This window comes from Uloborus diversus, chromosome 5, assembly GCF_026930045.1.
Source record: "Uloborus diversus isolate 005 chromosome 5, Udiv.v.3.1, whole genome shotgun sequence".
In the NCBI taxonomy this organism is placed as follows: Eukaryota; Metazoa; Arthropoda; class Arachnida; order Araneae; family Uloboridae; genus Uloborus; species Uloborus diversus.
In genome coordinates this window covers 127,549,505-127,562,067 of record NC_072735.1, presented here as the reverse complement: position 1 = coordinate 127,562,067, position 12,563 = coordinate 127,549,505, and the positions used below count along the sequence as shown (strand labels likewise).

At 31.8% G+C, this 12,563-nt stretch overlaps 1 protein-coding gene across 1 annotated transcript in view; it reads left to right on the top strand.

The window, feature by feature from the left end:
- Positions 1 to 12,563, top strand: part of LOC129222293 (rRNA N6-adenosine-methyltransferase ZCCHC4-like) — a 40,365-nt gene that overhangs the window by 4,941 nt on the left and 22,861 nt on the right. Inside the window, 1 exon segment of the mRNA XM_054856779.1 lies at positions 10,544 to 10,730. Within this exon segment, the coding sequence (XP_054712754.1) occupies positions 10,544 to 10,730 (187 nt within the window).

Sequence of the window (12,563 nt, the reverse complement as noted above, 5' to 3'; positions counted from 1 at the left end):
TTATTATCATCATAGTAACCTACTTTGCCTCATTTTTCAACCCTCCACACAAGTGTAAATAAAAGGGAGACATTGGAAGTGATCCCTCCTCCCTTGAGGGGCTTTGCACCCTGCAGCGGCAATGCTTCAGAATTAAAGTCTTTAAAATAGCAGTTGTAACCCATCTTGGATAATGTTAAGGGAATGAAGGAAGTTCGAAACTCGCGTCAGAAATTGAAGTTTAAAAAAAAGGACAATTTTAGATGATCTTTAGTTATTTTAAGAGGTAGAGAGTTTGAAGGCCTCGTATTTTCAAAGTTGAAGTCCCGAAGACGCAATTGTAGATTATCTCGGGGAAACCTTGGGGGAAAATATTAGGTTCAAGGGTTTTCCTTGTGTAATTTTTCAAAACTGAATTTTTGCAAATGTAATTTTCCATGACGTTCAATGATGATAAAGAGATAGATCTTCGGAAAAGTTCCCCGGTAATTTTCAGAAATTGAGGTTCTAAAATTGCAGTTTTGGAATTCCTTTGGTGATGTAAAATTAAAGGAATAGGTTCAGGGATCTCCTTTCTCACTTTAGTACACCTCTATATTTTATTTGTTTCAAATAAAAATGCTTTGGAAGGGAGAGGGGTTCACCCTCCCCCCATGTGTGTATAGCTTTGATACATCATAAAAGTTATGCAAAAAAAATCAATCTCTCTCTCTCCCCCCCCCCCCTTGACAAATTTCTGGATCCGCCCTTGCATCTACTTTTTCGACTTGATGGTTTTTCCCCCCCTGTTAAAGACAGGATAAACCACCGTTTTGGTTTAATGTTACTTTTCATTTCTGCTAGAGATATGCTACCGAAAAAAAAACAGGAGGTGGATTGTGATACCTCTTTGCTGAATGCAACCAAAGATAGTCTAAAATTATTTTAGGGACTTGAGCTTGAGAAATATCTGAAGGAGAACCCTATATATCCCATTTATGATCAGTGCTGTAGTTAGCAAAAAAATGTTCGGGGGAACTAAACTTGGAGTTTAAAGGAACTTACCAAAGGAAAAGATCGTTTGAAACCATTGATGTTACATTTGCATGATTTTTAAAGTAAAAAAAAATTATATATATTTCGGGGAAGCCTCCTCCCAGTGTCATCCCCCCAACTACAGTACTGTTTATGATAGAACAGTGGTGTCCAACCTACAGCCTGTGGGTTGATAATAAATCTGTACCTCAGAGCGAGAAGGACATAAGTCATATTATGATCATTTTACAGAAGAGAGGAGGAACTTTTTTCTGGCGCATGCAAAAGATGGGACATACGCTCTTTTAACCCTGATAAAAAATTGAAAAGGAGTTTTTTAAAAGAATGACATTCACATGGTTCAATGCGGAATTGGCAGGGGCTGATCCAGACTCAATTTTTGGAGGGGGCCATTGGAAAAATACAATGCTTTTGAAAATTTTTTAATTTTACAATATCAATTTATCACACCTTTAACTAGAGCATTTTTTAAGGAATTTTCACTAGGCAACGCAAGTTTAACATAAAGGCTGTATCCTCCCAATAATTTTCCTTTTTTCTTAACAAATGTGTGCATATATCATCGCCTCAAAGTGATATTCCTGTAATCAGTACTGTATTCTGAGGCGACTGTATATTACTTCTGATCTAAGGGGAAGCCGATATGAACCAACCGTAAGTATATTTACTCCAAAGTAAAGGGGGCTCGGGGGTTTCTCACCTGGAAAATTTCCAAATTTATAGTCTTTAAATCACATTTTAGACGATCTTTGGTAATGTTAGGGGAGAAGAGGTTCGGTGGCGCTCCCATGTCTATTTTTCAAAATAGTAGCTCTAAGAATGTAGTTTTAGACGATCTTTGATGATGTTAGAGAGAGGAGAGATTTGAGGACCCATCTAAGAAATTTTTTATGATTTGTAATCTTAAAAATGCATTTTAACTGTCTTTCAAAATGTTATGAGCTCGGGTAAGACTCCCCCCGCCCATTTTTCGAAACCATAACACTTAAACCTTAAAACCTTTAAACCTTAACCTTAAAAACGCAAACATTGTCTCCAATAAAGTTAAAAGGGAGGTTCGGGAATTCTCCAACGGTTTTTTTTTTTTTTTTTGCCATTGTAAAGCCAAAAACATAGTTTAATACGATCTTTTCATGATGATACGTGGAGGAGAAATTCGAGGGTTCACACACCAAGAAACTTTTCTAATTTGCAGTCTTAAAAAGATGCATTCTAATTACCTTTGGTAATTGTAGGGCCAAAGAAGTTTGGAGCACTCCCCCAGAAATTGTAGCTCTAAAAAGGCTGTTTTGGACTATTTTTGATGATGATAAGGAGAGGAGAGATCAAAGGCCCATCGAAGGAAGTTTCACTAATTTATAGACTTATAAACGCATTCTAGACTATTTTTGGTAAGGGATTGAAAAGATTCTGAGATCCACTCCAAAAATTTTTCAAAATTGAACTCTTTAAATTGCAAATCCATGATTCTTGAATAACTTTTAGAGGACCAGTAATTTTTCAAAATTGAAGCCAAAAAAACTTAGTTCTTGAAGACTTTTATTGATTTTAGGGAGAGAGGAGTTCTCCCCCGGAAACATATTGAAAATCAAACGCTTCCCAGATAAAAAAAAAATCTGCAGAAAATCTTTTTAAAAAATCTGCAAGCAATTTAAGCATATTTGGATCATACTTTCCCTAGAAACTTTTACAAGTTATTTTTTAAAACGTGGTTTGTAGAAGATCTTTGGTAATATTAATAACAGGAAGAGGAGTGGTTTGGAGAATTCCATTTTAAAAAAGAAAGGAACTGATGTGATATACCCCACCCTTGGCGACTTTTTCCTGTTGGCGCCAAGAAAGCGTCGCCAAGAAAACGATGTTTGAGGACATGTCATACATTGTTCTTAGAGTTGCTTTTTTAGCTCCAACAGGAAAAAATCAGATAAAAAAACATGATCAAAGCACTTCAGAACACAACATATGTAAAAACAACATAAAACCACAACAAAAAACATCACGAATATACGCTTCAAAAATACCAGAAACTAGAAAGTTTTTGTACACAAAGAAAGTATTTAAAATGCTTAAATTGACAAATTACTATAACAGCTCACCAATGAAATAAGTTCCAATAGAAATAAAAGCTATTTTCCAACATGCATTTCATCGAACAAAAACTTTTCTCATACTCTGCTAAAAAAGAGCAAAGCGATTCAAATTGCGATTTTTAAAGCGGAAAACATCCCCAAAAATCAATAACTATTTCAGCCAAAAAAGCGCTTAGTTACTCAAATTTCGATGTATGAAAAGTAGAAATGTCTCAACAGAACATCCTAAACATAAACAATACAAAAATACAATAATTTATTTGCTATCCGGACATGCTTTCAAAATACCTATTATATTTTACATAAAATAACACCTTTATACTTTTATAAAATGCTGGAGTCAACTTATTTTCAGAAATTCAGTACCTAAAGGAGGCATGTTAATAGAATATGTCTAAATGATTCGTGGCATCGATAAGAATTAACTTTTAGAACAAAATAACCGTACTATTTTTGTAAAATTAATTTACATACAGTAAAAATAGAGTTAAAAACTATGAGAACCCATCATGGATTTGTAAAAACAAAGAATTCGAAGTGAGAGTTTTTTTTTTTTTTTTTTTTGAATTCTAAAATAAAGAACTTACCTTTTTATGGTATAAATTCTCACACTCAGTCTAAAACAAAACGTCATATGACAATGGCACGTTACAGATACACACCACGTTGGAGTTAACTTTTAATTAACGTTCAAGTTTGAATAAACTGGCATTTCCTAATGTTTTTACTTCAAAACACAACTACTGAATTTAAACTAACACAAAATAAGCTTTCATGTAAGGTATATTGCACAAAACAAAAACGCATCTCTCCTGCTTGAAACCGAGTAGACAACCCAAGTAAACAAGTTTGAACAGATCTAAGATTGCCTTTGGCTTGCCTAACACAGGTTAGTTTCGCCAGGGATGCCATGCTTAAAAAATTATCGATTCATTGGCGAGAAAAATATTTCAATTTTGTACAAATAATCAGATGTCGCCAAACGGGGGGGGGGGGGGGTATATCACATCTGTACCAAAAGAAATGAAGAATAATTACATAAAGCCAGGTTATAAATCTTACTTTAACTTAATGCATAATCATTAAATGTATACCTTTATATCAGACACTTACTAACACACATCCCTTTTCTTTCCCCCATGGGGAAAGTAAGCATATCTAACAAGACGAGCCCATTATGCTAAAGAAACCCAAATATTTGGTATACACTTGATATTTTTGAAATTTTCGTGGGATGCCCATGCCCTCCCTCTGGCATTGTTTCCATTCTTATTAGACTTCACATGAATTACAATGAAGGATTTTCTTTTATATTTAGCTCTAAAAAAGGTTTTTAACTATTTTTAAAACTTTCTAAGAGTTGGCCATGGTCCCCCTCTCATTGTTTTTTAGGGATGTGCCGGATCGTTACAAAAGTAGATCCGCGGATACGGATACGGATCATTTGTGTCAAGATCCGCAGATACGGATACAGATCTCAAAATTTTTTTTTACCCAATTCCATGGGCGGATTTATGGGGGGGCATAGGGGGCAATGCCCCCTAGTTTTGGGAGGACTTTATATAGTAACAACACATCTTCCAAAAGCTTAAAACAAAAAATTCATGACTTTTTCTTTTTTGAATAGTTCAATGAAAATGAAGAGAAAAGTGAATGTCCTTTTCTGATGGGAGAAAAGGGGGGAAAAACGAACATTAAATACAAATAGTACAGCTGTCACTGGGGTGCTGAAAATGTGTCTAAATTCACTATTTTGAACTGAAAAACATTTGGGAAAGTATATGAATAAAAATATAGGCTAAGCGAGCTAAACATTAAGCTGCAACACTTATAATAATTGACGATTATTTTAACAAATTAGCACCTAAAGCAAAGGGGGAAAAACTCCCTTCCCCCACATTCGCGCTAACAGAACAATCTACTCGTTATGATTTGTGTCCACATTTAAAGTATATTTGTGCATAATATTCATGTTCTTAGTAGATTAATTGGCCTTTTGAGAAATTCTAAAAAACATAGTTTTTTTTCCCTTCTCTCTGAAAAGTGAGAAAATAAATACCATCACATCTTGAATAAATTTCAGTTATCTGAGTATTCTGATTAAATAATTCTTTTTACTTAGAGGGAGAGTACAGTTTTACTTACTTTATAAGTACTGTTTAAAACGTAAAGTAAGTTATAATCATCTAAGTCTAAGTGAGTCAGTCTTTGTCATTATTGAAATCTAAATAATTGAGGCATCAAAAGTTTTGGAAAAATTTGCTGAAATTTTATAAAAGTCTATAAAAACCTAACAAAGATTGGTAAAATCATAAAAATCCCTTAACCGTAAAAACTAAAATTACAAAAAATCAAGCAAAAATCTGCAGGTAAGAGTGAATTACAAACAGGGCTGAATTTGCCTATCAGATAAACAAGTTATTGCTTAGGGCCCCTGCTTTGAAATGGGTCCCTAACTCCCCCAGGGTGGCGACAGGTCAGGGGAAAGTCAGGGAACTTTATTAATCAGGGAAATATCAAGGAATTTTGAAAAAATAACAAAACATCAGGGAAAATTGATTTTATGAAGGAAAAACTTTTTTTTTTTTGCCTTACAAAATTAAGTATTCTAATTCCTACGCATTTTCCGCCAATTATCTGTTCAAAAAAAATAAAATTAATGAGGTGCGATTATACACTGCCGCATATTTGTGCATCTTTTTTCCTCAAAGTCAAAGTATTGAATCTTACTTATTATCCACAGGATGAACTTCCTGAGATTGCTTCTGTGTCTGTTTGGTTGTTTATTTTAAATAGCTTGAAATTTCCTTTTACGCTTTCAATGCTACGTAAAATAAACAACCATACAAGCAAAGAGGAAGCCTTCATTAATGCCTTAGCTCCTTTGCCTTTATTCCATTGTCTCGAAGTAATTAGCATACTGTAATCACGATTTCGAGAAGAAATCTTTGGCTTTTGAATTAATACTATGAAAGCTTAAAAGTTATTACTTCTTCGCATTTTTAATTTAATTGCTAAAACTGAACTTTCAATAAAAAAAAACTTTGTGTTTTGCCGTTATACTATTTGTTGTCACCGCAGATTATAAAGGTTTTTTTTTTCTTCAGACTTAAGTGATTCTTTAAATTTTATAACCAAGTTGTATTCTTCTTTTATATATTTTAAAATTAACTAATTGCTTTTTTTTTCTTGCATTTCAAAGTTGTTTGTTACAAAACCAATCTAGGATTTTTTTATTTTTTTTTGTTACGTACTGAAATCATTTGAAATAGAGTTAACTTGTGTACTTAAGTAAATATCTTTATTTTTTTATTGTTAAAATGCTGCATTCATTCATTAAAACCTATGTTCTTGATTAAAGAAAAGCTCCCTATGAATTGATGTCAAATGGTTTCATCTGTTTTGCATAAATATGTCAATTAGTTATATAAGAATAACTACATTACTTCTATTCTTTCACTATTACTTGTTATTCTTGCAACAATATACTGTTTGAAAACTTAGTTCAAAATAATTTCAATTACTTTTTAGTTATGTCATAAATACACATATGTTTTTAAGAGTAATTTTAATAGGTTTCTTAAAATTCTTATGATAAGTGGTTTCTGGAAGTAAAGTTTTTTTTTTTTTTTTTTTTTTTTCAATTTTCTATAATCTTTCCATGCAGAAAAATTTAATATACTGTTTTGTAGGGGTTTTTTTTTCAACAAAAAACTTGACTTGATATGTTTTTTTTAAACCATTTTATTAAAAATGTAGCATCTTTTTAAAATATATCTTTAGTTCCACAACTTTACGTAACTTAAAACGTTTAAAATACTGCGTTTATACAAATATACGATGGATTTCAAGTAGAGCAAAGAAAGAAAACCATTATTATTGGTAATGTAAGTCAGGGAAATTTGGTGAACTTAATCAGGGAAAAGTCAGGGAGCTTTTTTTCACAGTTCCTGTCGCCACCCTGTACCCCCCAAAAAAATCATGATTCGTTCCTTAAAAAATCGAATTTGCTTGAAAAACCTAATTTCATTTTTAAGTGCTTGAAAACCTTGAATATTCGGAAACGTGTGGCTACAAACCTAAAATTTTAAAATTTCTAACAAATGGTAGAGGGAGAGGAGTGCCAAAATGTGTCAGATTCAGCTCCTTGCCACATCCTGTATAAAAAATGTAAAAATCATTCACGTTTGTAACATATTATTTGAAATAAGTTTTTGTGACTCACATGTTTCATATCTTGCTATTTATTCAATCCCGAATGCAGTACTTTGGAAATTCTTTTGTATTAATTGCTTTTATCTTACTTCTTCTGCATATTGTCTATCTGTTTAGCACGGAAAAAATACACACTACTTCTATTTCTTTTCGTTTTCTGCCCCACTTGCAACTGAAGAAAAGTTGTTATCATGAGAAATCTTTGGTTTCTTTTTTCTTTTAAATTTAAAATAGATATTTCTTACAAAGTTAGAACAGGACTGTAAAAATTTACAATCAAGTACTAAAATATCAGAGATTGGAAGGTACAAATGAAGTGCGTTAAATAATTTTATTTATTCTAGAGTCATTGAAAATAATTAGATAAGTCTTTGAAAATCCTAAGGAAAGTGGGCTCCAATTACTTCTACACCATATTGTTAATCTGATTAGCCAGGAAAAAAAATGATACACTACCTTTATTCCTTTTGGTTTTCTGCACTACTTATAATTAAAAAAAGGTTGTTGTAATGAGAAATCTATAGTTTTTTTCTTTCAAACTTAAAATGGCAGTTTCTTACAAAGTTTAAACAATACAGTACACCTGTATAATCTAGTTATCAATTTCTATGTCTATCCAATTAACCTTTATAAGGCTTCAAAATGCAGAATTTTATATCCATTTTACAAACTTTCCTCCGGGAGAGAACCCCCCCCCCCCCCCTAAAATTGGTGATATTCTATGTCTCACTTAAAAGGCAGCCCTGCGTCACTCTCTTGATACCAGCTCCCTCTCTCTAAAGTCAATTCAAAAAGGACAGCATGAAAACACACATTAAATGAAAACGAAACACAAAACAAAGTAAAGCATGAACTTATCCATCACAGGAAACAGACAAAAACATGGAAGTGGGGGGGGGGCAATAAAAATGTTGCTCAAAAAAAAAAAAACTGCCCCCCCCCCCAGGAACTCAGTCTTAAATCCGCCTATGCCCAATTCAACTATCCAAGTGTAAAATTTGTTACGGAAGGTATTCCCGTCAGAATAATAACTGTTATTATGTAGTGTTAAACAATGTTTCTTCAAAAAATGTCACCTACGGCAAAAATATAATCAAGACTATAATTTATTCTTTAAAGAAATCTCGTTAAAACTGAGGGAGAGTTGGAAGGAACGGGTCAGCGCTGCATTAATGCTTGGATAGAATGTCAAAAATTATTTCTAGCTTGCTCGGTAGATGTAGGATACAGGAGAAAGGGCATAAAGCTGTTACTGGACAGGCTAGAAATATTTTTTAGCATTTTATTTCAGCATAAATGCAGTGCTGACCCATTCCACCCCAACTTTCTTCGCCCGATGGAATAACAGAGCCGGGAACACCTTTACAAACAGTAAATAGAGAATTTAGTCTCACTTTTTTTGATGGGTGCAGAGAAAAACCAAAATAAAGAATAACAGAAACCCCAAATCAATAAGAAAATCTAATATTAAACTAAAAATTGAAAAAAAAAACATATCCCAGAGGGCCAACCTCATATTAAGGTGGATTTCACGGGTCAGAAAACACTTTGTTAACAAATATGAACTGACAGCGAATAGAAATTTTAAATCATTGATCTTTTTCTCCTTATCTTCCGACTATAAAATTGGTACCAATCACCCGTATAAAGTCTTTGAATTGTATTTAAAATTTACTGAACAAGATTATAGCTCGAACTGTACACAACTTGGAAGTTCCAAATAAATATTAAATGCAGAAAACTTCGTTCTTTCAATTTTTAAGTTTTTACTATCATAATTTTGAAAAAGGCTAAGTCGGTTTTTATTAATATCTCCATTAATTCAAGTTCCACGGAGGCCAAGCCAAGAACACTTTCGGTCAAGTCACTTTTTGAACGAAAAAAGAACTATCAAAAACAGTTCATCTGTTTAGGAACTACGATGACAGAAATAGACACACCAGATACCCTTTAAAAATTTATTACCCTTTCCTTTTTGTGATGGCGGGTACAAATTGACTTCTGAAATGATATCTTTTAATATAAATAGGGAATAAAACCTAATTTATCCGGAATTTTACAGTCTTTTATCCAAATATTTGAGAATTTTTAGAATAGAAAAGATCTGTCAGAAAAGTAACGGATACAGATCTTTATTTTCCCTCGGATATCCACGGATACCGATATCCGAAACATCACTATTGTTTTTCTTATTGTTAGACTTAGTATGTATTAAAGGGTTTTTTTTTTTTTGCAGTTTTGCTCAAAAAAGGGGAACTTTAACTATTCTTGAAATTTTCTCTCCCTGGATCCGCCCATGGGAATAGACTTCTAGGTACAATGCACTAATAAACGGAAAATCACAATTCTTGGACTTATGTCTGTCTGGCTCTGAGGTACAGAAATGTCACAAGTCGTAAAATGCAAATAGTAAATGTTAATCTTTATTGTGAGCTATTATATTAATAACGCAGTTTTGTTTTATTATTTAAGTGACTTTTTTTTATTTTGTCCTTTTAATTGAAACCATGAATGCTTAATTTAAAGTAAAACAATTCGTTACTTTCAGATTTGATCCCTTTGAAATTTATTAGCATTTTAAAAACTAGAATTATTTGCAATTCCTAAAATTTGCGGTTGTGTTTGAAAAAGAAAGATAGAAATATGATAATCTGGTGCCTGTGCTAGGAGATGCTGCCTTTAGTACCATGGAGTGATATTGTTATAAAATTCATTCGTACTTACCAAAAATAATAAAACATTTAAGAAAGCCAATTTTAATTAAATGAGGTGCTGATTTAAAGAGTTTCATATAATCGAGATTCTGCAGTATATCTGATAGAAGTTTGTTTGGATTAATCAGTAGTTGTGTTATTTTCTGGTGATTTGTGAAAATTGGCTTTTTAAGTTTTTGTACAATGACTTCTTTGAGATTACCATCACACAGAATTTCTCTTAAAAATATATTTTAAAAAACCTTTCAAATAAATAAAGTAACTTTACTGTACCAGAGACTTTATCTAACTGCCTACATTGACTGTTGCATTTCAGTACAGCATAAAATAATAAAATTGAAAAGTAAATTTAAAAAAAGCTTTTTTTTTTTTTTTTTGAAAAATTGTTCAAAAATAAGCATTTCATAATGAATCGAAGAATGGTTGAGAAAATATGTTTAAAAACAAAACTATGCTGCAGTTTTTAATTGATTTAAAATATGACTGTTATACGCATATTTCCTTTTGCAGGAGATTAGAAAAAGTTAAAAGTTCATCTCAGGAGAAAAGGAAGTACTGTAAAACATGTTCCCTTCTTGTGTTAGAGGAAGAAGAAAGTCTTCATTTGAAACATGACTTTGTGAGCAATTTGACTTTGCAGGATTTACAGAAACCAAGCTGCATTTTTGAAACAGTTCAAAACAAGAAAGCAGAAGCAGTATAGTATTCATTTTTTTTTCTATATAAATTTGCTGTGAATATGTTGCATGTAATGTGCACTATTTTTACAAAGTATCTGCCCACCTGGAAAGTCATGGATTTTGAGCATGATCAAATTTGGTCATGGGAAGTCATGATTTTCAGCAAATAGTTTTCAAACATCATAAAAACTGACAATTGGCAGAGGTGCCTACCTAGGGGGGAGGGGTCGTAGCAAGACTGGGTCATTGAAACTTTTATGGGAGGGGGGGGGTTGACAGACATTTTTCTCTTTTTAGGGGGCTCTAACTCTTGGGGGGTATTTGAAAGAGGTGCACCCTTTCTCTTAGGGGCTGGGCACCCCTACAGTTGGTCATGGATTTTTGAGTTCTAGATCATATGTACTTATATAAATAAAGGACATTTTGGAGTGCTTTATGTTTTAACTGAAAAAGCTGTGCAGACAATCTTTATTTTTATTTATTATATTTTTTTGTTGAAGGAAATTATTTACTTAAGTGGACATTTAAACATTTTTTATGAATTTTCTAAAGTACATTTATTTATTTTTAAAATTATTTTTAGGCAAGGTTAAATATAAATTCTGAGGCGCTTAATTTTTACCCGGAAGGAAGAACTTAACAGAATTTTTTCCCCCTCTTTTTTTTTTTTTGATATGATGTACAGTCGAGTCTTGAAAACTCAAAGTTTATAACTCAAATATTCCTTTCTCTCGAAGTTTTCATTGGGTCCCAAACTCTTGAAACTATTGTGGAAACCTCTCATAACTCAAACATTTTAGCCGGTCCCTTTTGACTTCCGAGTTATTGAGAGTTGACTGTATTTATTTTGATAAGCTTTTTATTCATAATTCTTTTTTTTAAGCAATTTTTTAAAATATATTGCAGGAAAATAATATATTGATTGTATTGTTAAATAGGTGCTACTACTTTATTTATGCGTTTATTTATTTATTACCTATCTATTTCATCATATTAGCAAGGCATAATTTGTTTCTAGAAATCAGCTTAAAATGTTAAAAAAGATATGTTTGACATAATTTGCAGTTATAGTTTATTTATAGAACATTGATTAGATACTAGAAAGTAAATGTTGGTATATACAGGAACGTGCAGTTCCCCAAATTTTTTTAATCAAAAATCAAGAGTAAAAGATGTACATAAAATGCTAAAGCATGGTTGTGGTGACTATAAATTATTTCATGAGTCAATCTCTCATGAGTTACTATAGCTAAAATTCTGCATTTGTATTAATAAACTTTTAATTTAATCTTTAAAAATTGGTTTCAATATTGGAATTTTTCAGCTATTCATGGCAATTGCAATCAAAATATTTAATGTTTAATTTAATGTTTTTATCATTGACTTAACCCTTCATTTAGGAAACAAAGTAACACTCATGAAAAAACAGCTATTCAAATACTTGAAATTTCTTAAATAAATAAATATTTATATTATTTTGGCTTATCACTGAGTATTTACTATAGTTCCCTGATGATTTGTTAGATTATTTATTTTTAGAAAATAAATTATAGAATGTTTTATAAAGGTAACACTCATGAGAAAAACAGTGACTTGCCAAGAAGTTTTTCGGAATTTCTAAAATCTAAGCAAATTAACTCACAAATAATCACCTGATTAGAAAGTTATAAATTGTAAAGAAAGGAATTTATACTTAGGAAAGTTTTAATGTTTATTAAAACAAAATTTTTAAAATTGTGTTGAACCTAATGTGTCAATGCATTTGAAAATCACCCGGTATCTTTTTGAGAGAATGATTTTTAATAACTTTATTTTCACTATAACAATAACAGTACAGTAATGTTAAGCTA